Source organism: Pteropus vampyrus, unplaced genomic scaffold (assembly GCF_000151845.1).
Source record: "Pteropus vampyrus isolate Shadow unplaced genomic scaffold, Pvam_2.0 Scaffold465, whole genome shotgun sequence".
Classification (NCBI taxonomy): domain Eukaryota; kingdom Metazoa; phylum Chordata; class Mammalia; order Chiroptera; family Pteropodidae; genus Pteropus; species Pteropus vampyrus.
The window spans coordinates 1,058,370-1,083,260 of NW_011889246.1; the positions used below are offsets into that span (position 1 = coordinate 1,058,370).

The 24,891-nt window shown below is 40.3% G+C and overlaps 1 protein-coding gene across 23 annotated transcripts in view; it reads right to left on the minus strand.

Moving 5' to 3' along the window:
• CUNH9orf3 (chromosome unknown C9orf3 homolog) overlaps positions 1-24,891 on the minus strand; it is a 339,317-nt gene that overhangs the window by 241,062 nt on the left and 73,364 nt on the right. For all 23 annotated transcript variants that reach the window (XR_002777583.1, XR_002777584.1, XR_002777587.1 and 20 more), the window contains one exon: positions 21,391-21,636. Coding sequence is in view for 10 of the 23 variants with exons in the window: in XM_011382213.2 (XP_011380515.1) it covers positions 21,391-21,636 (246 nt within the window). In the remaining 13 variants the exon portion in view is untranslated. The remainder of the gene's footprint in view (positions 1-21,390; positions 21,637-24,891) is intronic.

Sequence of the window (24,891 nt, forward strand, 5' to 3'; positions counted from 1 at the left end):
TACATGCAAAAGTTATTTTGTTTTCATGTGGTCTAATTTATCAATTTTTCGTTTTATTGGTTCTGAGCTTTGAAACCAGTTTTCTCTACTTCCAAGTTAAAAAAGGAATTTACTCAAGTTTTCTTTTAGGACACAACATAACATCTTTAATGATAATCACCTTTTCCCCTTCACTCTTTCAGATAATGTAAAACGCAGTCTTATGTCTAGTCAGTTCAACATGTTAGAAGAAGCTCATTTTCCATTTTAAAAGCCAAACACCTGATGTCCTTCATGCAGTCACTCTCCTATCGCTGCTCTTCCACACATGTGAACCTTGGATTGTTCGGCAAAGTGCAGAGTCACATGTGTGAGTGTCATTGTGTTTCCCCTTTACAGAGCTCCCCTATGCCACCTGCAGCCATGGAGTCAGATGGTATCCAAGCCACCAAGTGCCCCAAATGCCAAGAGAGAGCTTGAGTCAAGACATTTTGTTCCTTCTCCATTCAGGGAACAAACAGCAAAAAAAGAAATCTAGGTGCAAGCGGGTAATGGATTCTCTTTGGGGCCAATCAACATCTGCCAAGTGGCCAGTGTGAGTAGAGAGTACTCAAACAGATGTTTTGTGGGTGTTTTTATGGAAGAGAGAAGAATATTAGTAGACAGAGCAGCTGCAGCCAGCTGCTCAGAGAAATTCTGCCCAGTGCCCTGGCATCACAGGCATGGACTGTTTTGTGAAGTACATACAATTTAGGATTGAGAGAACAATTTCTTACTTTTCTTTCCAGAGATATATCATGTTTCCCATCTAAAACGTTTCTTCACCAGCAGGCTTTTGCAAGAATGACTTCCACAACTGCAGTCTGGTATGTGGTTAGACAATGGTCTCCCTTCTTTGGATCTCAAAATAAGGCCAAAGAAAAGGTCTTATTTTTTTAATGCTGAGAAATGTAAATAAGTGATATTCAGATATTTGATAACAATCTAAAAGGAAATAATAACCAAGCCTAGCTGCTTGCCTTCTTAACAGGCAATCCAGGTATTTCTAATGCAGGTTTCCTTGTACTACACTTTGAAAAACTCTGCTCAAGAGTCTAAACCTTCCAAGAGTCTACATTACCTCCCAGATTTCTTGAATTGCTTTTGTTTTTGTCCCCAGGTTCTGAAACACTCTGATACTGATGACTATTTTGTTGATAGTCCTATCCATGACATCCAGTACAATGCCTGGCATACAATGTGTACATCATACATATTTGTAGAATTAAGAAATAAAAATCTGAAACAAGTAAACTTCCAAATGCAAAAGGATGAAGTTGTCATACCACACACAAAAATTAACTCAAAATGGATTAGAGACCTAAAAACTAAAGAGAGCTAAAACTATAACACCCTTAGAATAAAACACAAGTGTAAATCTTTATGACCTTGGATCAGGCAATGGATTCTTAGATATGACAGCAAAAGCACAAGCAGCAAAAGAAAACATAGAGAAATTAGATTTGGTCAAAAATAAAAACTTTTGTGCTTCAAGGGACACTGTCAAGAAAGTGAGAAGACAACAAACCCACAGAATAGGAAAAATAAACATCTATCATAGCATCTGCTTCCATAAATCCTATAAAAGTATTCTGTGTCACCAACTCCAGAACCACCGCCCATTCATCCCTCCTTTTCTTGCTTTCTGTCTCTGATCCTTTCTTTTCCATTCCTTCTCATCTTCTTTCTTTTCTCTTTGTTCCCAATCTATTTCTCTGTCTTTTTCTTATTCTATGTCTAGAGGATGTCATTTATATTTTTATTTTTATAAATGAAATTCTGATTTTTTTGTTTCTTTTTTTTTTTTTTTAATGTCACCAGGGAATTTGTTTGGGTTAAAGAACCTGAGTACCACAGAGTCCTTACTATACCACAGGTCGCCTGCTTCTGTATACTTAGCCAAGTCTTATGGACAGACGCGCACAAAGTAGGCCTTTGATCCTGAAAACCTAGGGATCCCACTGGGATGAGGATAAATATTTATCTCTATTTGCTTTTTTCTGTTGAGGCCTGGTCTCTGGCTTGCTCAATGTCCTATTTGGCCAAAAACCAGCCAGGTCAGGAAAAGATCACTCCATAGTTTCAGCCTTGAAAACATGCGGGAAAAGCCTCCAAACAGTTCCCATATGAATTTTAAAAGGGTCATCTGAGTACACTATGATTGTAAGGAAATATGTAGAGAGAAAAGACATTCTCTGCCCCCATGCTAAGATAGAGAAGAAAACTAATTATAGAATATTCTTTTATGAATTTCTTCCCATATCTTTATCTATCTAAAGATAGGACACATTCTAGAATGTTCTAGGAGGGTTGAAATAGCTATCTGGTCGCTGCAGTGGAGAAAGAAGTAAAGGGTTGGAGGTCTCACAGACTATAGTTTTCAAAACCTAGTTTTGCTACATATGTGCCAAGCCTCACTTTCCTAATCTGTAAAACCGGGATAATTAAAACCTACTTTACAGAGTTTTTGAAAAGATTTATACAGATGTCACATATGTAAAGCACCAGGCATGGTTCCTAGGACACAGGAGCATGTCAATTTTGGTAGAAAAACTAGATATGTCCTGCTATTTTTCTACTGATGGCTCTAAGATTCTGGAGCTTCAGGTCACTGTGCTCCTAAACTGAAAGCCACAGAAAAAAAGGCAGGTAACTGAAACAATATCCTTTTGAAATAGCTTTCACAGAGATTTTGCTATATTTTCCTTTGAAGACATAAATAATACCTAATAACCCTGTCCACATTTTTTAAAATGGATCACAAGTTTTTTTTTATAAAAAAAGCTATTTTTATTTCCATGCATCCTTGTAACTTAACAGTTATAAACAGCTAAACTGAATTTTTAATTATCCTTTTTAAAAGACTTTTAAAAATGTAAAGGTTATTCCTAGGTTGGCACTGCATATGCCAGGTCTGTAGCTAGAAGCAAATTTTTATAGCTGGTTATAAACCCCTGAAATATGAGTTTATATTGGAGAAGCTGAAGCAACCTTAACTCTAACCACGCCAATAGGCGCCAATTTAATTACAGTCCCAGAATTGAATAAAACAGTCTCTCTTCTACAGTATCATCACAAAGAACCCCATTAACTCTCCAATTACTAAATGAGGAAACGACATTCTCTAGAACCCAAGCCAAGGAGAAAAGAACAGTGCATGTTCCAACTTAAAACCTTGAAACTGGGCTTCAAAGTTAGTCTGCATAAGGAGGCGCTCCCCTGCACAGTAATGTTTACTTCACTTATTTAAAATAACTGACCGTCTTTGCCAAGGCTCACATAAGACTATTTGTTTAACAAATAAAGATGTGTGTTTCCTGGAGTGTTTCTAATTGGGATCTGAGATCCCACCTCCTAAGAAATTCTGGGCCTGGATACCTCCCACATGATGCCTTTGACAATGTGGGGATCCGATATTGAGGGGAGTGGAAGGTCTGGTGTTCATAAGGGAGCCTGCACATGGCAAAAACTCTGCAACAAATGGTTTGTCTCCCACCAACACATCCATCACTCTTTCAACAGGAAAGAAAACTGGGGAAGGTCAAACCAATATCCAGTAGGATTTGTAAATTGAGCTATTCAGTAGGCAAGCAAACTTTAAAAATAGTAACTTGGGGGAGGCCAATTTCCCTCAGCCCCTTCATTCCCTCACTCCTTCCTCCCCAATCTGCCGTGCTCCCCCTGCTGTCTTTGCAACAGCAGTTAAACAGCCCTGTTTTCAAAGCCACGCTAACATCTTGGGAAACGCCAGGGCAGAATCAAAGATTCTTTGGCTGGGCGTGTAATATAAAACTTGAAGTTGTTCCTGTTAAATAAAAACAGCCACGTTAATTTTGGTGCCATTGAAAACACAGGAAAATGCTGTTGCCAAATGGAAAAGGGGGAGAAAATTGCTCACCAAATGGGAAGCAGTTGTATTTTCCAGACTTGAGAAGGGTATTACAAGAACTGGAGAGCAAAATTGAAAGAGGAAAAAGAAATGTAAAAGGATGGCTGTTTTCTCTATTTAATTATTTTCTTCCATCAAGGTAAAGGAACACATCCATAATTCCCTCAAGGAAACGTGGAATTCAAGTCTCAGGGGTTTCATTCCCTTGCACTGTAGATAACCGGCCACTTTCTTGCTCAAGCCATGAGCTCCTGGTTCCACCCTTCTATGAATGCTCTCCATAACATACTCCCATGTTTTACAGATTAACTGAGCTATGTGGTAACCAGAAAAAAATACTCTGTATTCAAGATTCCATTTTGAGCTGAATTTTGACAAATGGTTGGAAAAGCAAAACAGAGGCAAACACTGTTTATATTCTGGCTCCACCTAAAAGTGAAGGACTATTCCCCGCGGTGTTTCCTAGTACTTCTGGGTTCTTAAGTACAGTAGACGCCAAGCTATACTTGCAATGATGGATACAGTCACAAGCGATAAGCAGGAGACCATCCTCAGCTGATTTTAACACCTTTGGGCAAGAAAAGAGAAAAGAAGAGGAAAGGAAAGGAAAGCTAAAAGACTGAAGACTCTTAAAATCCTCCTTTTGAGAGGATTAATGAGGTTCTAGAACACTGATTTGTTGTTGTTGTTGTTGTTCTTAAAAAAATGTGTTATGAGAAAATGTTTTTTACTTTAATTTTAATTTTGAGGATAATGGTAATGGTTGTTGTTATATTATATTTTATTGTTACCACATTTTATTATTATTATAACAATTCCTGTCTTACTCGCCCCTGCTTAAACTGGTGTCCATACACTGGGGAAATCACATTAGATATTTTTGGCAAAAAGTGAAATTACTTTCATCACCACTGCTATTCCTACATTCATTCTTTCCATCACTTTATAAATAGTAACTGAATGTCATCTACATGCCTGGTACTGTGTAGTATGCTGTTTCTGATACAATTCAGTATCAGGTGAATATTTTCACAGATGATGTTTTTTCATTCCAAAGACATGGATTCCATAAACTGACATCTTGGCAGTGCCCCAGATTCTCAATGAGAGCAAAGACTACACAATAACTCTGGACTTGAAACAATATCCAAGTTAGAGTTCCCTGGTTCTGAAGTTACTGTGAAATTCTGGTGAATTCTCCAAATTTCAATAAATAGATAGCAACTAAAAATTCAGTCACTGAACAGCTAACACTGTTGCTCACTCTATACCTCCTTCCATTCAGTCTGCCACGGAAAGCCAAGGGAGGGCCAGTTATGTATGGGGGATGACATCGGGGAGGGCACTGGACACCCAGGACTCCCTGGGGGGAACTTACCAGTTAAGAGACCTCATTAGATCTTCCAGGGAATCAAGCTAAGAGGAGTTAACAGCCTCTTAAAGGGCTGAATGATAATTCAGTGAGAACCAAAGAACTTGGAAAAGCGGTTAAATAAAATGAATTTCCAGGAACATATGCAGACCAGTTTGAAGTAAAGAAAGACTAACCATGTGTTAATAAAGTAGTAAAAGGGAGCAGTAATGATCTTTAAATGGAAAGGGAGTCAGCTGCCCAGCACAGTTGTTAAGAGTTAAATATAAGAATCTGGGACTGGTGAATGAAATCATGGCACCGGAGAGAAGTGGTTCTGATTACAGGCTTCACAGTCAGAGACGGGTGTTGAGGTTCAGCTGTGTCACTTGGGAGATGGGCAAGACACAGACTTACTCTTCTCTCAGTTTCTTCATCTACAAAATGCCAGTAATAATAGCCTAATGCGTAGATGGGACAACATATGAAATGTCCTCAACACAATGCTGTGCCTGTGGTTAAGAGCTCCATAAATGGATCCTAAGTTCACCATGAAGACACCTTTGCAGCTTCCTGTGCCTGATTTTGGACTTTTCAACTTCTAAGTGATGAAGAAAACTAGAAAGTGACCCAGAAGAAAGCAAATGAGATGATTAAAGAAAAGGAAAATAGAAACTATGAAGAGGAACTCAAAACTGTTGGGATTAATCTAGCCTAGAAAAGCAAAAACTGGAAGGTTTATTAACAAAGCAAGCAAGCAATAAGGCACTCATTATTCAGCATGGGGGTGACCAGCTATTCTGCTGCTAGAATTAAGCCACGAGAGAAGGTGTATTGTTGAAGCCAAGAGGAGCAAAGGTTAGCTATCAAAAAGAACTTATAATTTTCTCTTTATGAAGAGTCATTTCCCTTGGCCTTAGAGACCAGACAAGCACAAGTTTATTTCCCATTAAATCAGGCATCCATTAGAAGCACAAGAAAAATGACTCTCCAGTTGCTGCTTTAGCTTCTAATAAGATCACAACATCTTTAAAGGGGTGCAAGGGTCCTTCCCGATGGGAATGGTGACACAAATGACCAGCAGCTCCCCTCACTGCACTCTCTGAGCCTCTCAGCCCTTCTGTGATGGTTCTTTTTGTCTGTCCCCCTTAAGTAATGACTGTCCTGACAAATCAGTGTGGAGATAACTGTATTCTGTGTGTATCTATAGGAAATAACTAGGGAAGTCAACAGGCTGAATGCTTGTGTTTATGCATGTGTGTGTCTGTGTGTGTGTGTGTGTGTGTGTGTGTGTGTGTGTGTGTGTGTGTTTGCACAAACAGTGCAGGGGCCTATGGCTTATATAATTTTGTACCCGCTAAAATGACTGCCCTTTAGAGATTAAAAAATAATAATTTGCCATGCTAATTAAAAAAAACATTTTTGTCCATTGCTTGCCTCCCATGGATGTCACCAAAAAAGATTATTCTGGCCAACATGAAACCATAATGGGGTAGGGTAGCAGCCTAGGCTCTGCCTATTATTTAAAACTGAGTTTGGGGTAATATGTTCTAGAATTATGGGGAGGGGTGGCATATGGACATTCAACTGAACTTTAAAAAATGTTTCAGCAACTCTGCCACAATTCAACCAATTCCTTGAGGAGCCTGGAAATTCCGACACATTTGGTTGTTTCCATAACCCACTACTTTCCACTTCCCTTTCTGGCATTTCATTCCATTTTTTTCTGTATTCAGATCACGCTTGGCCTTCTGCCCAAGTCTGAAGAGTAAAACCATTAAAAATCTCTGTCTTCTCAACATCCTCCTACTTAAAAAAAGAGACAGCATTAGCCTTCCCCTTTGTTTTTTTCTCAATGTGGTTAAAGAATATTTTCCTTTTTCCGTCTTCCAATTTTCTGATTTGAAACCTACACAGTGGGGTTATTTTGTAAGACTGGTTGCTGGCCTTTTGGCCTGTGCCCAGCACAGACTCTTGCCTGTCTCTGAAGTAAATGTTCTGCTCCTAGAAGCCCAGCTGTGGGTCTCCACACCAGCTAGTACCATTTACTCAACACCAGGGTGCAATGCAAATAAATAAAACTGGCAGTTCAAATTGTATAAATAATATCTAGTTTTCTTAACCCCAAAAGAAATGGCATTTCTTAATGCTATTTAAAAATGACAGACATAGGGGTTCATTTTTTAAAAAAGAGGTTCCCTTTAAACTTCCAATGTTACTGAGAATAGGATGAACATAACTTTACAGTTGTTAAAATTGACAAAATCTGAAGAAAAACAACATCAGAAAACTACTGAAAATGGGATCATCAGGGCTTCCACTAGGCTCACTATTGAGGACTTGGGACTAAATAAGCAAGAGCTTCACAATGACATGTTAGATTTGGGGCGAGAGACTAATTCTTATTTTCATCCCTGCTTTCCTGTATTTTTCCAAGTCTTAGTGAACCACACAAAAGAGAAATTTCATGTGGTTTCACCTATAGTTACAGCACTAGTGGGGGATAAATAAGATGCAGACACATCCCTACTTCCCACAACATAGAAGGTACAGTAACAGAATCTCTGTGCATTTACTGACTCTTTAAAATGTACCAAGTACTCAATGCCTTTTCGTCTACAACTGTAAAATACTGAGAAAAACTTAAAGATCCGTATTTTGGAAAAATAAACTGAGAACATCCATAGGACAGAATACCATGCAACTAAATAAAAAAGATGAGAAAACTTTTTAAGGCCTAATAACAGAAAGAATTCTAGGATATAACGTTCAGTGATAAAAGCACGGTGTAAACAAGGATGTGTGCTCTGCCTTCTTTTATTTAAGAAAAGGAAGAGGAGATAATAATCTATATAGTCTTATTGATTATATATTATTGCATCCACAATAAGACACACAGGGGGTTATACAAAAAGTTAATATAAGTACCTAAGGAATGAGAGGAATGGGGTAGATGGGAACAGAAGTGGGGAACAAAAATAGAAAACAATTTCACTAAAAAAGCTTACTATTCTTTAGTAAGTTTGCCCTTGCTTAGCTCAAATCACGTGTTTTAAGGTTGATTCTTTTGCAAAAGTATCTTCAATCATTCCTATTCTGGCCTAAAGTATTATCTAAACCAACACAGGCAGGTATTATTTATAAAATGCTACGTGTGCTTCTGGGAGAAGGATCTTGGGAAGGCAGCTGAGCGGGGCTGGTATTCAAAAGAGAGCAAGCAGCTCAGGAGGTCACCCTGACCTGACGCTCTTCTCGCCTTCTCCATCCTGGCCTTCCTTCTGACTCAGAGCCTCTCTGGCTCCACTTGGAAGTGGCAAGTGTGGTGACACAAGGTTTTTTGGAAGTTTCCATCATGCAGTCACGCAGTCCTTTCAATGCCTCTGATACCCACTGAGAACAGACCAGAGACAGCTGCTTTGGGAGTGAACAGAGTTCAATTTCTGAATCAAACGTGATGGGAAAAGAGATCAAGGATACAGAGCTGTGGCCAACTGGTCGACCCAGAGCCCCAGAGATGCTCAGACAGTCCAGCTGAGTCCAGGCATGATCCCAAATCACTGGAAGATCAAGATTCTTTTTCATTTGTTAGTAGATGTGAAAAAGGAACTAAAAAGTGCATTTCACCTACACCAAAAATGTCCAGTGGTTTTATTCTGCTGCCTTCTTCAGCACTTTGGGGTGGGGGGAGTTAACGTGTAAACTACTAAAGTTCAAGCTACATCCTTGAAGGAAGACCTAATGAGAATATAGGCGCTACTCTAAAATGTTCCTTCAGAGCACAGAGAAATTCCATTTGTACGGTTTGAGTGATCTAGACTCAACGATTTATAAAGAATCATTCATGTTTTTACACTGCCATAGTAACTTATCACACCTATTTTTATTTTTTTTCCTGGAGCTACTATTTCAGAGAATCATGGACATTCCGGGTTGGTAGGGATCTTAAAATTTGTGATTCACACTAATGGGCAACAAATCTTAGGTATTTTTTGACCCACAAAACTACCAAATTTCTCTAAGCCTACTGAAGCAAGGGACCAATATTTGCCTAGGGCCTACTATGTACCAGGTATCATCTTACATGTGATCTTATCTAATGCACACAAGAGTCCTAGAGGTGAGTGAGCAGTCCTAGCTATTTTACAAATGAGTAATTGGCCAGGGGTTCACAGCGGTCAATGGCACTGCTGGACTGGCACCAGTCCTTCTGACTCTAGTCTATGTTCTCTTTCCATCACCTCACATAGAGTCCTGAGGGATCGAAGGATAAACGTGGGCTCTGAAGAAGCACGTAGTAACAGCACGGTGGTTCAAAAGGCTAGCCAAGGAGAAATAAACGAAATGAGAAGCTATTAAGAGCACTTGGTTGCCTGGGGCTTGCCCTTGCTTAGCTCACAACCCATGTGTGGGTCTACAGGTTTCTATTGCTCAGCTCAAGCAAACAACCCATCATTAGGATCCACTTGCCCTATGCCTCAGAGGCCGAGAGTCACAGAAGCCTCGGCCCTGATCCAGGCTGTCAGCACCTGCTGGGACTCATCACCCCACAAGATGAACTACTTGGCTGAGCAGAAAGCAGAGCGTGCCCTGCCTGGTGGTTGGAAAATCACGGGAGGGGCTGGGCAGGGAGGCCTCTCTGAGTAGCAGGGACTCCAGGTCTCAGACAGATGGGGAGAGCCAAGATAGGGCTCGTCTTGAAAAAAGCTGTGGGAGCCTGTGACAGACAGGGAGCTTGTTTGTGAGGATCAAATGAGAGAAAAAATATCTGAGGACATTCTGCAGGCTGTGGAGAGTTAAAGTCAGGTAGCATTGTCAGTAAAGAATTTGAAGTCTGGAAGAAAAATGATCCAGAGTTGCTCAAAGCCACTGATTCCTTTTTGCAATCCTAAGGTCTAATAATGCTTTTGTCTGTAGAAACGAAAAAGTAGCCCTTGTCAATTAGTGAGGGCCCTGGGTTGTAAATGACAGAAACCAAACTCAATCAGCTTAGACCAAATAGAGCCCTAATTTGAAGGCTTATAGATTGATGGAAGGGCAGGGGCACACAGTGCATGCCATTTCTCACCCACATTTCTGCTTCTCTTACATTCTCTGAGACCAGGTTCCTCCCGGTCATTGGAAACTTGGTCCAGACACTCTCATACCACACATCTCTCAGCCTCTTCGCCTATTCGTTCCTATTGGGAAATCCCTGGGAGGGACTTGTGCCAAAGTTAAGTAATAAGACAGGAATACAGAGGTGCCCCTAGGGCAGGGGAGATGAAGAGTAAGCGGTTTGTGTCCCCTGGAGGGAGACAGTATGATGCACTGCCATGGCCTAGGAAGGTTCCTGGAGCCTGGAGAGGATGGGTTGATAAATACTGGTCCTCCTCTCAGATCCTGAGTCAGATCTCGGTATAGTTATCTAGAGGACCAGGCACAGATGTGTCCTCCAGCCACCTCTGTGAGCTGACTGAAAGGTGGAACACATTGCTGGTAGTGGCCATGTTAGAGAGGGAAATATTTAGATCTGGGCCTATTTCTTTCAGACTTCGGAGGAGGTATTACAGAATGATAAGGTGTACATTTGGTCTTGAGAACAAGCACCCTCTCTCTCATCTCTACCTTTAGAAATGTAATACGGAGTTCCTTCAGCAACTTGGGGCCTTAGACATAGAAGCCAAGTAAGAGAAGTTCCCTGGGTAAAGAGCCATCATCTGTATTTTCAAATAACTTGAAACTATCCAAGCACTGGTAGGCAGGAGGCTGAATCCAATGGGCTCCGTTCACTTGTCCAATTACTCTCCTCATCCTAACTTCAGGGCACCAGCTTGCATGGCCTTGGAAATCAGGAGACAGACTCAAAGTTTAAAAACATAAAATTCAAACAGATGCAACACAGGTGACCTGGATCACAAAGGATAGGTCAGAATCATTCCTAAAGAGGTCTTCCTGGACAATACTTAAGCTGAGGTGGTGCCTCTTTGCCCAGGGGACCTGGTTACCAGAACAGGAACAGGGGCTGGAGTAGAGGGTAGCAGGCTTTCTGGGTCCAATTTCCTAGGTGGCCTGGGGACTGGGGCCTGAGCCCCCTACCAGGCAGTGTGCCCTGCTGAGCTCTGAGGACCATAATCTCCTGATTACTTGCAGCTCTGCAAGGGATATCAAAGCCAGGAAGAAATGGTTTGAAGCCAAACAGAGGGGGTGACAGAGCAAGGAAGGCTGATTGGGGTGGAGGGAGAATGGACGGGATGTGGGGAAGGCCTGAGGGCTGTGAGGGTTAGGCCAAGGGAGAAGAGAAATCAGAATTAAATGAAAACAGCGTTTGTAGCTGGGCCCCTCTAAGTAGAGTCCTGCCATGCATGTATTAACCCTCCATCCTTGAGAACACAATCCCGAGACCTGGTGCCTGCCTGCTGGGACACATAAAGCTTAGGGGATATAATATCTTCCAGGTGGGTGTGCCCAGAAGCACACAAAGGTGCTTGACAGGTCATTTAAAACTGACTGTCAAGGTCAAAACAACACCACCTGCAGGAACAACTGAAAAGTCTTCTATCCCTCACTCTAGGTTCCCTGTTGCTGTTTGTTTTAAACCAAAGCCCAGTTTGAGCAGCAGATAAACCTGACGACTGTTCACACAAATGTATATGCAATTTATTAGCTTGCAAATGGAGATATCTGGAGGCTAAAACAAGGGGTAGGGGGAATAAGTTAGCTGCTAACTCTGACTGGGCAAGAGGTAGAGGTCTGAGCCATAACTGCTTGATTGAAAGAAGGTCTTCACCAAAGGAGCACGCTTCTGATGAGGTATTTGGAAATGCTGTTTCGCACGGATGGTGCATAGAGCAGAGGCAGTTATTAGGAAAGGAGGGTGTCCTTGCTCTTGAGACCTGTCTATTTTGCATTTAACGAGGGGTAAGAGAGGCCCCTTCTGAACCTTCAGCTTGAGGGCCTAAAATTTAAATGCCTACTGCTACCCAGGTGCAGTGAGAGTACAAGAAAATCATAGGCTTATGATTTAACTAGCTCAAACATCAAAAAGAAAATATATGTGTATGTAAATTGCTGAACAAAATTGAATCACGTCCACCCTTGTTCAAAATAAAAATTCTGACCCAATTAAATCAAGACTGTTAGGACTCTAAGATACTCTGCAGGCAACTCTAAATCAGCCCCTTACTTGTTCAGAGAAAAGAAACAACTAGGCCAGGGAGGCCCACTGACTAACCTGGGATCCCAGCCTGTGACAGGCCAGAAACCCAGGCACACACCTTCCTTACGGTAACAGACAAGCAAGGAGCATCACCAGGTTGCTTCCCTGCCACCCTCCTTCCTCAGTCTGACATTCTTATCTGAGAGAAGATGGCAGGGTACAGAGTCTGTGAAAGCATTCCAGGAGATACTTACCTGTCCAGAGATGCCCACCACACAGTCTCCACCAAACACACACTGCTCTCTAACACCTGCAGTAGAATCATCTGGGTGGACGGGCCTGTTAACATTCCAGGTGCCAAGACCCTACCCCCACCCTCTGAATTACAGTCTCCACAGCGGGGCTGGGGCAGTTGCAGGGATCTCAGGACACAAGCCACTCCACCAGGGTGCAGAGAGAAAGGACAGCACTTCCTTCTGTAATTGTTTTTCATTCGTCCTTTAAAATTTCTATTTTTGTGTTTATTTTATAGTGTCCCTAACATATTAATACTGTACTAAATGTATACAACTTATAAGTAAATATAAATACACAGAAGGAGTGACTGTTCAAAAAGAGATGTGTAATTAGAAAATGTAGGGCCTCCTGCATTAAATTGCGAGGCAGTCTTCCTCACTGAGATAAAAGCAAGGCCCTCGCCCAGTGCCTGGCACACGGCAGGTCCTCAACTACAGAATGAAAGCTGGATTCCGTAGCCAGTTGTACAACGAACTCCAGGATACTTCTGAACTGAACCATTCCCAAAGTATGTTTTGAGGGATGGTTTCTCGGGGACTACAAAGGTCCCGTCAAATACGTACCACAAAGGAGGATCTCTAGGCACAGCATTTGGGGGAACACTGCATATTCTGGCCCTGTCTTTGAGATGCACATATACACCAGGATATTAAGTCAAGATAATAAGGATATTAAAAGCTTTCTTAGAAGCCCTCCAGTAAAGACTTCCTTTTAACTTTGTTTAATCTATTCATTTCCTAAACTAATTAACCCACGATTCCTTTCCCCACATTATTAACATTCCACAAAACTAGTCTTCCCTGGAACCTACTATAAAAAACTCTGATTTAGGCTAAAGGTCTTATATTTCCTTGTAGCCACAGAATCATCAGCATTCATCACACCTGTCAGTCACTAGGTATCTACTGGACAAATTCTTGACTTTGCCCATCCATCCCTTTCCAACTAACAGCTTTCAATAGGATGTTCAGAAATTGTGCATGCATGATGAAAGCCAGAAACTGCAGCTGACTCATTCTGAAAGTAGGTGTTCAGGGTCTAAGAGGACACCAATTCAAAAACTAGGATCTACCAACCACAGTCCCCACAACTCAACAAGCTGGCCTCTGACAAGCAAAGGCCCACTGGTGGGTCACCAGGCTCACAAGAGCGCCCCCTCCTCCTTGTCCATCCCAAGGCTTGCCTGGGGAGCCCAAGGATCATTCACACAATCCTGAAATGAAATTCTAAGGTTTCCATTTCATGATTAGAGGAGGTGGTTATTTTCAGCAAGCTAACTGAGAAGATGAAGGGCAGATTTGGCATTCCGTCTTCCTGGAACAAGGTCTAGACTTTCTGAGCAGTCACCTCTATAAATAGCATGATTAGTTAACCAAGAAATATAACATGTTCTACTCCAAGCTCCACTCAGGTTAAATCTGGGTTGACTTTTGCAATGTACATACAAACTCCATAAAGTAATCAATTTTTAAAAAGTAATCCATTTTTTACAGGAATGTTTCCTTACAACTTTGGCCTCTTAAAGTGAACTTTTAAAAATAAAATAAAATAAAATAAAAAAGCTTGCTTAGACAGTCTTCCAATTACATTTTAGTGGTGGGATAAAGCAACAAGGCAATGTCTACCCATCTTGTGCAAATGAGCCTCTCTGGCTCAGAAGTCAGAGAGTTCCAGGTGCAGACTGGCTGTAATACAATAGAGGGAATGTTCCCTCTGAGCAAAGCTGGTCATACATTGTGCCTTGCTTGAGGACTGTTTCTGGACTTGGTGTTCTCTCCAACAAGGAATCTAGCCTTAAAAAAAAAATACATACACAGCTCCATGCCCCCAAGCATGCATAATACATCCAGAGCCAGTAGCATTTGCTCACTCATACTATTTGTAGTGGTCTGAGGAGTGAGAACCTGCAAGACTGAGACTATTCCAACATGGCAACTTGGCACATTGAATTCGACTGTTATTTTTCACCCAGGAAGTGTATGCTCTATTCGGCAACGATTCTTCCATAGAGAAATAGTCGGGGGAAGGAGGGATAAAACTTTACTTTGCAATGGAAAAATGGAAAGGTAGTGATGACTGGCCATCTCAAGCTCAAGGGCTGGAAGAGATTAGGGCCCTATGATGACATCAATAGAGAGAGAGAAGATTAGAAATGTAGGTACAGGGATGATTGCTTCAGGAAGGCCTTTCAAAGGCCTGACAAATTCTCTTGAAGAATGACCCCAGCAGTGTTCTCTGAAGGTAGGGCTGCCAGTCTATGTGTATAGAGAACAGTTCAAAGAAAACAAAACACTTAAGTGTAATCTTTCAGAGGGTGAGGAATCATGGCGTAATGATGATAAAATACTCTTCTGGATCTGACAAGCATCACAGCTGTTTGACGGTAAGAAGATTCTGGCTGAGCCAAAAGCTATGAGTTCACGCTGCCTGTTTGTTCTAACAGAAGAGAGTGAGCCTGGCTCCCACATACTTCTGTGATCCAGGAATTCACCTCGTGCCCAGATTCTATGGCCACCTCAAAATGAGCCCACGGTGAGACTCCATGACACTATGACTCACATGGGGAGGCCCTGAAGCAAACGTACACTTCATAGAGCGTTACGGATAAGTCTTGCCTAAGTCTGACACCCAAGGCTCTGCGAGCCATCCCAGAATGAGATCCTTTTACTTCTCTCTCTGACTTTCCAGCTCTAAGTGACTTGGGGACATCATCTATCCTCCTGCATATGTACCGTAAAGAATGGAGTGCACACATACCTTCTCACTAACTGCCTCAGTACAAATGGGCATTGTCAAGACTAACCAAATAATCACGGCCAAGGGTTTCAAAGTTCTAGAAGAACATCATTTTGTAAATACAAGATCCTATTTCGAGGAAAAAAAATGAAAGAACCAGAACACATTTGAAAGGGAAATTCCTTCTCTATAAGAGAGAAGGGAAACAAAGTCAAATAATTTTCTCAAGAAGAAAAATAAAAATAGAAATTAACACAAAGAAAGCAACAAAGGGGATGTGTGTGAGGGGGTACAAGCCACCTCTGTGACATTGCGAATCACCACCAGTTCTGTTTGCTCATCGCTACAGCAATGGCAAGAGTGCCAGTAAACAAAGCATTAAAATTTTACAGGGAAAAAAAGGATGGTAGGAGCTACTTTCTATTATTCACATCCACCTGTATGAAAAAGCAGAGAAGAGTTATGCTGGAAAACAGGAGAAAGAAATGCCCTTCAAAATATTTTTAAAAGTAATCCATGCAGAAAGAAATTCGAGAATTTATTCAAGTCTGGGAAAAAACAACAATCACAAAGAAACAAAACCTACACACAGACCCTCAAATCCTTAGCACATCAGAGAGCAGAAGAGCTAGCAGCCTTGGTGAACAGAAAGGTGCACTAATTTACAGCTCAAATCAGATTCCCGAAGGAAAGAATCACTGTGGTTGCATCCTGCCTTGAAACAGTGGGGGTCACACATCCTGAAATTTAAAGGATTGTTTAAAAGTATGGTGGTTTGTTTTGGGGATCAAAAAATTCAAGTAGAAGCTAACAAAGAACAAGCAAAGAAAAATTCCCAAAGCTGTGAAACCTTGCTATTTAAGATAATGACAGAAATTTATGACTGCTTCCTTCCCGGCAGAAAGAAGCACAATTAGAAGGCTGAAAACAAGAGGCCCTTTGTCCCAGCATGTTATGTTTTGCTGATTCTATTACACATTGGCTGGGAGATAAGAATAAACAGGACAACACCCTGTCTAATGCCAGGAGGAGGGGAGGAGGGAAAGCTGGTTATGTTCATTCTTGGGCATGTATGTGCACACCATTTATTTGCAAATTGAGGTACTTAAGAAAACTGTGCATGCAATAGTCAGGAACTGCTATAAGCATTCAGAAGCCTTTTATTGCACAATCAAATCTTTTAAGAATAAGCCATGTGTAATAGGGAGCTTTATAGTTTTTCTCCGCTGTGAAGTGCATTGAAGATTTTTAAGTAATTGACAATTATTTCTCTATGCTCTTCATCAATCCTATTTTTGTTCAATCTTTTGAAAGCTTAAAAATTAGGATGAGCAAATATATGAATATAGCATCCCTCCCTGTGACCTACTGTGTCAAAAAAGCTTGCAAGAAATCAAGCAACAGCTGCTGGGGAAAGGAAACGTGGTGACCTGAGACTTGTCCCTTCTCCACAAAGCGAGAGTTGCCCGTCTGAGTGCCAGGTGCTCCGATATCCTTGCAATGGAGAATTCTGCTGGAGAACAGCAGCTGCTAAGCCAAATCAGCTTCTAACCACTCTGTCATGAGATAGTATAGCACTGTTGGTCCTTAGAAAACCGAGAAAAGATTTGACCTTTCTTCCAAGTCCTCCCCATAACACCTGACTGCCTGGAACAATCAATCCCTACTCCACCTCTGCCATTTCTCTGCAGTTCCCACCCACTCTTCCTTATACTGGTGTGTGGGTAGCTCAGGTGACCAAAATCTTGACGGACCATGGAATCTCCCACTCCAAAAATGAGTTTAAGGAGGGGGTGAAGGAAAGCTATTCTAAAAGCTCAGTGCCCCCCAGCTACACTGGACTTCTTTCTGCTCCTCCAGTCCATTATAATGGTTCCCACGCTGGGGCCTTTGGACTTGAACTTTCTCAGCCTGGGTTGCTTTTCTACCAGACTGTCACAAGGCCGGCTCCTTCCTATTCTCCGGTCTCACTGCAAATATCACTCTTTGCCTCCCCATCCAAACAATGCTACCTATCTCAAGAAACTCAATCACTTATTTGGTTTTATTTTCTTCATAGCACACCTCTTATTTGTTTTTAACATATACTATTTCCTCCCCTGACGAGAATGTCAGTTCCATATGGACAGAGACCTGATCAATCTTGTTAACCCTTATAGGCTCAGCATCTTAAATCCTACCTGGTATAGTATGTGCTTAATAGAAATTTATTGCAAGAATGAATAAATAAGCAATGAACAGATGAACAAGACAATCCAGAACAGAACCGTTGACAAAAAGGTCAAAACAGAATCTGTTACCTATCATCAACCACACTGCTGCTGTGTTGTTTGTGTGTTTGTTTGTTTTTTAAATTTTCCCAGTGGGACCAGGGCTGAAGCTACATGTAAGTGGTAGAGTTGGGAAACACAGCCATAGAAGACACGGTTTTTTTATTCAAGCTCTAAACATAAAACCACTCTGAAACGATTTGTTGGAGATTCTTAAAATTCGAATAGAAGAGAGAAAAAAAGAATGTATTTGGATGTCAGCAAGACAGTTCTGCCAACCTAATTATGCCCCGTGACATGTAATTGTAAACTGCTGAAAGACAAATGATGAAGCAAAGCATTTATTATAAACACATTCAGAGGTAAGACTGAGGTGTTAATTTTTAAGCAACTGTCATAAATCTGGTTCCAGGATATTATTCCATTAACATTATTATTATTATAACAAAGAGTGTAAGCATGATGATGGGCTCCTTTCATGTATTTCTCAATACCTAGGAAATTAGGCTTACTAGTCAATCCCTAGCTGAGACATCTGAGAAAATACTAAGGCACAATGAAAATGGTAGAACACTAATTATACCAACACAGAGAGCTGTTCTATACATTGGCGATTCATTTAAAATGTATTCAGATCTTCATTTAAACATCATATTACAAAATTCAAGAAATGTACACTCCACAGCTCCTTATATGGCAGATTCGGCCTCTGTGGAAGGCAAAAATAAAACAAAGAGCGCACATTTACTAAATGAGAAAAGTAGGGAATGGAACTTTCAATAGTGTTTTAAAGATAAACTGGTGATTTTTCTCAGAATCAGAAGAGAATGAAAGTATCTCTTTCCTGGAACAGCGATTCGGAATAGGATTGGAGGGAAGCACTGATACGAAACGGGTCCTATTACAGTAATAGGTGACAAAAATCATTACGTGCAGTATTGCTTAATGTTCTAGTTACTGTTATGTGTGAACAGGATTCTAAATTCTAAAATGATATTTGTGTATTATTTATCTTCTTATAAATTGACTTGTCATTTTCATATGTTCAAGTTGTAAAATGTGTTTTTTTCCCACTTCAGTGAAATATCAGAATTAGGTTCAAAAATAGATTAAGAGTTTTAAGATCATTCACACGATCCATAATATGTAATAGTTAAAATACAGTGCAACCATTATAGATATTATCCAAAATTTTAAAAACTCGTTAAAATGGTTATTATAATAATTTATCTATTTTAGTTCATGTGGGAATGTTTAATGTCATTTACCAAAAACGAATGCCGAAATGGTATAAAATGGTATTCATTATGATTAAGACCTAATCACTAAAGAAGTCCAGAGGTATGGAATTTATAATCTTGCATACATGTTTATAAAATGTGGACTCAGGGAAAGAACCATTTAATTTACCAAGAAAGCCTTTGATCTTTAGTGTGTAACAACAGGGCAAAGGCAAGTTTCAGTGCGGAGGTCTTTTTGGATGGCTCCTACTGGCCTTGGGATTTCTTTATTCCTGTTTAGGGCACAGAGTTGACCTGCAAGACTGTCATTTTTGTTCCACCGTTGCTTTACAGAGCTGCGAGCAAAGCCTTGACCATAAATGAGGCAGCAGGGCCCCGGGAGCCAACTGAGTCATAAACTCCACTCAGTCACATGTGGCTCAAGGTGTTGGGATCCCAAGTGAGTCATGCCAAGCAAGTGGAATCAATTTAGGTCAGAGTCAGGAAAAACAGAGTACTTCCCCCCTCCCCCCCCCCCCCCCCACTGGCAGTGGCAGATACCACAATCCCCCCTCCACAGCTCAAATACAGGGAACAGTAACTAAGCCGAGGAAAATATGCAGGCCAGGGCCGACTGACTATTTTCACAGTCTAAAAAAAAAAGAAAAAAAATGAGAAAAAATGATATTTGACAACCAACCACGAATTTTTAAATGTACGGTTCTTCTGTTTTTAAGCATAAAAGAAGTCTTGTTGCTGCTAAGTAATTATCACCATCACATTTTTTGACATTTGTGCTCAGTACCATTTGGCCTTAGGGTACTTAGGCTTATTACTTTAAAAACACAGAGTTAAGTATGTTTAAATCACTTTAAATGTCTCAAAAAGCAGCAAACACACAGCCTACCTGCTTGGGCATGCAAACTTGAAAAGAGAAGCTTTATAGAATAGTCTGTAGGTTAACAGATTCTGATTTTGGCAGACTGATGTAAGGAAGGAGCTATAGAAAATAAAGTCCTCTGTAGAAAAATACTCTATCTTTGGCTCCCTCAGGTCAGAACTTGGAACTGTTAGCAAACATGCCCTGAAAAACTACAACTCTCATAAAGTGCTAAAAACTCCCAAATAAATATGGCCCCTCAAAACTGTGTACAAATGAGAAACATTTAATGAACGACCCTTTCTTCGCCAATAATTCTGCTTAAATTAAGTCCAGCAGACTCTTCAAAGGGACCAAAGAAGACCCCTTGTTAAGACAAATTCTATATATAGACATCCAAGACAATTATATGATGCATGTAACCAAATATATATAATTATCCTAGTTTCAACATTCCCATTATCTTCATAAATATAGGATAAAAATCAGACCAAATGACTTTCTCAGACCTCCTCAAGGATTAAGACTAGCCAGCCAGCTTTTAAAAAGTATACATATGTAGTAAAGATCAAAAGCAAATGTTCTGGTCAGTTCTTTTCTACTCATGGGTTTTACTAAGAATGTGTGCAGTTTTCAGGGAAAACACCACAAATGACAGCTGTTCAAAAGCATGGAAATTAATTGGCAGCAGGAATTTCCTTGACTAATAGGGAAAAACCTAAAGTCACATGTTTTGATGAGCTTATTTTTCCCATCCTTAGTCAAGCATATTCACTGTTAATGATTAAGATTTTCAAATAGAGATATAACCAAGTAAAATCCTGATACATAACCAAGTAAAATGCTGAGTGAAACAAGCTACCTACTGCTAAATGAACAATGGTATTAATGAATGAATTTTAGGTGTAAATAATATACAAGGAAAGGTTCAACTTGCAGGTCCTGATTTTTCTATAGGAAATAAACTGAGACAACAATAAGAATAATGTATTTCCTGTATTAAAAATTAGTAGCAAGACAAGTACCTCTCTCTCCCTACCTCACCCCCAGTAAGCCATCTGTTTTGAGCTGTTTTTCTAGCCATGGTGATAGATTTACACTGATTCATACACAGTCTCTCTGACACAGGGGCTCTCAAGTCATTGCCCTTGTGACCAATGGCGAGAATGGATGAGACAGCTGGTCAGGATTAGGTGAGCAGCCTATGGCCATGGAACGTAGTTGTATCACTCTGTCCAGAGCTATGACCTTGGGCTCATTAGCATTATGCTTTCACCACCTAAGCTAACCAGTCACTGATCAGCCACAATCCAACATACATCACTCTGGGAGTACAACGTGTTCTCAATCCTAGCAACAATGTGATTTTATTTTTAAGGCAGCTGAAGTGAGCCTAAAATAACCAAAAGCTCATGCATGGTGGAGTTTATGCACAAACCATTCCTCAAGGCAACAATGAGATGTCCAAGCATGAGCAAACATGCCCTCTCCATCCTAATCAAATGACAGCTCTGACAGAGCTCAGGGAAAGCAAGAAATAGTTAAAGGATTTCTGAAGCATATGCTCTCCAAGTGCCACAGTGGAACAACGTACCTGGCCATCCCCAGACTTGGAAAGTTGGCAGGGACGATAAGTACATCCAGCCTGGAGAATGGGTGTGTTCCCAGGACAGAGTGCGCTGCTGAGAGACAAGGAGGGATCAGCCGCAGAAGGGTCTCTTGGCAGGTATGTTTGAGGCACACCGGGGCAAAGACCCGATGAGGAATGATCTCCTGGGTAGCGGCAGAAGCATTCTGGAAGCGGCAGGGGTATTCCACATGGCCACAAACACCAACACACCTGGGAACAACACAAAAGAAACAGATGCATTTGACAGTAAATCAAGTTTATTCTTCTTCCCATGAAGGGGAGGAACTCTCACAGACATGGACAACTTCTACAAGATAGCGGTTCAGATAGGCTCACAAGCAAAGACAATAGTTTGATTTCTTTGTTCGTCTGTTTCTAAGTAGTAGTGAAAAATTATAGGTCAAAATACTTATTGATTTGCTGAATCAACCGAGTAGTTTCAATTTAAGCTAAATGAAAGCAGTAAAATATTGTTTTAGAATAAACAGGAGGAAAAAGCCCCCAAACACAAAATAACAAAAAAAGAAAAGAAAAGAAAAGAAAAACAACAAGATTTTCTGCTCTCAGAAATGTGCTTTCAGGTATCACCATGTGAAAAATCCTCTCCAAATTAGGATGATTCAGAAAGAAAGCAATGGTGCAACCAAAATAAAGATACCATCTTGGAATTTCCTAGAATAAAAGATGTGCACTCAAGCAGAGAACAATGAACCAAATCACAGTACAGGTTCCGACTTTTCAAAAGAATACAATCCATTCTACTGATAAGTAATCTAGGTGTTGTACTATTAAGGAATACAGAGGTACTTTTGATACAATATTTTCCCCAGTCGACTTTCAATACAAATTTAACCGAATCGACCTTTTAAGGAAACAGATCAGAGGCCAGCCCGCACCATCTGACCACTGTCAGTTATCCTGTCAAAGGTGGAGCTGGAAAAGAATTCCTAAAATCTGACTCACAGGTCTCAAGAGAACTTATCTACTCAAAGAAACCAACATCAAAGGGAACCCTATTTTTTTCACCTGTTAACACGTCCTTTATTCAAACACAATGGAAAGTCCCTCTACTTTTAATTTACAAATTATAATTCTAACTATAGCGACTTATTAGATTTACAGTGAATACTGAAAACACTTAAAATACAGATATGTCCCAATTTGGGCAGACTGCAACAATAATGCCTCTCCAAATTTCTAAAATGCCTTTCACCCACCCCAAACCAGTACTACCCAAGGAGATCCCCACCGCTATGGAGATAAGCCTTACTCTCAACCAGCATAGTACACACAACACAGCTTCCAGCATCCACAACATTTTGCCACAGTTGAGGGTAAAAATAATGGGTGAGGACCCATAAATACTTCTGCCAGGATAAAGTGACAGGAAGAATACAATTATTGACATTGAAAGCTAGCCAAAGTCCCTGGATTGATAACCTTGCTTTATGGAGAAAGTGAGTAAGGGTGTCTGTTGATAAACATTTAACCAAAAAGGCTGTAATGTTCACCTAATGACTAATATTGTGCTGGTGCAGCAATTGTAATCAAAGGTCCCACGAAGTGAAAAAATGCCATTTACTGAAATTACTACCACAAAACGTTTTCCTAATGTATTTACACAGGTATATAATGTGCTATAGTAATTTAAGCTTGGACTCTCTATTGAAAAGCTTTCAGCGCATGTAATGGAAAACCTGGAGGTGAAGAGGCATATTCAGGACAAAGTTGGGGCATAAGTTTAAATTCTATCTATCAAGGCACAATTTTGCAGAGGCATTCCACTGACCTATCTAGAAACACACCATGGAGCAAGACTCTTTTTTGCAGCCAAGAACCCCAAAATTTAGAGAATAATTTGAGGTAGCCAAAGATATATCATAACAGCCAATTTGTTCAAGAGAAAAAGTGAGTTAAATTCTCTCTGGATATGAATGGCACTAGCTGAGATATCAAAGGTTTTTCCAATTGGGTATATTAGCACTGTTTTCATAATCAATGCCTCAGAAAAAAATGCAGGATTTTAAGCCAATCAAATTATGGATAAGTGAGACCATTAAGTCTCCGAATAAAAATGGAAAAGACATCAGGGAGGCTACATGTGGGTTCCAACAGGGGGATCAGGATACCTAGGCTTCTGAGGCTGTTCAATTGGCTAACTGTGACCTGAGGCAAGCAACTCAGTCTCTGGGATCTCTTTTCCTCACCTCTGACATGGTCTCACAGAAGAGGCTGATGGGGGAGGAGAGAGATTGATTGGAAAGGGGTGTGAGGAAACTTACTGGGGTGATGGAATGTTTTCTGTGTTAGCATGTACACAATCATAAAAAAATCATCAAACCGAACACTTAAAATCTGTGCTCTCTGCTATATGTTAATTGTATTTCAATTAAAAACAAAGAAACGAATAAACTAAAATGATTTCTAAGTTTTTTTCTGGCGCTATGATTCTATGACAACTCACCATATGAGCCCCTCTTCATACAATAGGCATGTTCCTGAAGTAGTTAGGGAATATTGTACTTTTATAAAGTCATGAATAGTCTTCCACAGAACCAGTATTAATTCAAATGTGCTCTATCTTCCCTTTAGGCTAACCGTCAGTTACAAATCATTATATATGTGCCTGCTCCAATATAGTCTCAATATCATCAACAAATCAAGCATTTCTAAAAAGCTGTTTCTTGTGCCAGACTTGTAATCAGAGTAAACATTTTAAAGATTAATTATAATACTTGATTGTTAATTATTAATAATTCATAATACTAATGATAATAAGAATAATAACTTCAACCACAACTGCTACTTACACTTATTGAACATTTACTGGGTACCAGGCACTGTTCTAAACACTTTATATACATTCTCCCAGTTAATCCACATAACATTTCTAAGGAATAAGAACTATTCATCACATTGTGAGTTATCATAAGCTCCTCCCTCCTGATTCTCCTCCACATACTTCATTATGCTTCTTAAGTAAATTTGGATCCTGGAGTTTTCTCAAAACTGAGCTCAGCTGCTCTATATGGTTCTTCAGTTTCCTGTTCTTCCTTAACAATATTTATTGCACATTAATATTGCCAAGAGTGGGGAGAAGGATGAATATATGTTAGGTTGATAAATGATGAGAACCAGACCATTGGTTCCCTCTTATACAATGCTGGGCTGAAATTATTTCATAAAAGGTCTCTCCAAAGAGTAAGAGTGATGGTGTTTTATTCAGAATCACAAAATCGGAAACTGTCTCAAGAGGTTCTCCTTTAGCAATCCTCTTCTTTCAAGACAGTGCTGTACTGATATAACACTGGGCAAAATGGCGTAGATGATATGGGCTTTGTTCATCTGCTCTTGCAACCACATCAAGTTGTGACAGAAACATGGAAGAAACAGCAACCAGAGTTGCCTGGGGTCTAGATGAAGAGAAGCCCTACAACTAGGGAAAGAAATAAGAAATCACCCTAC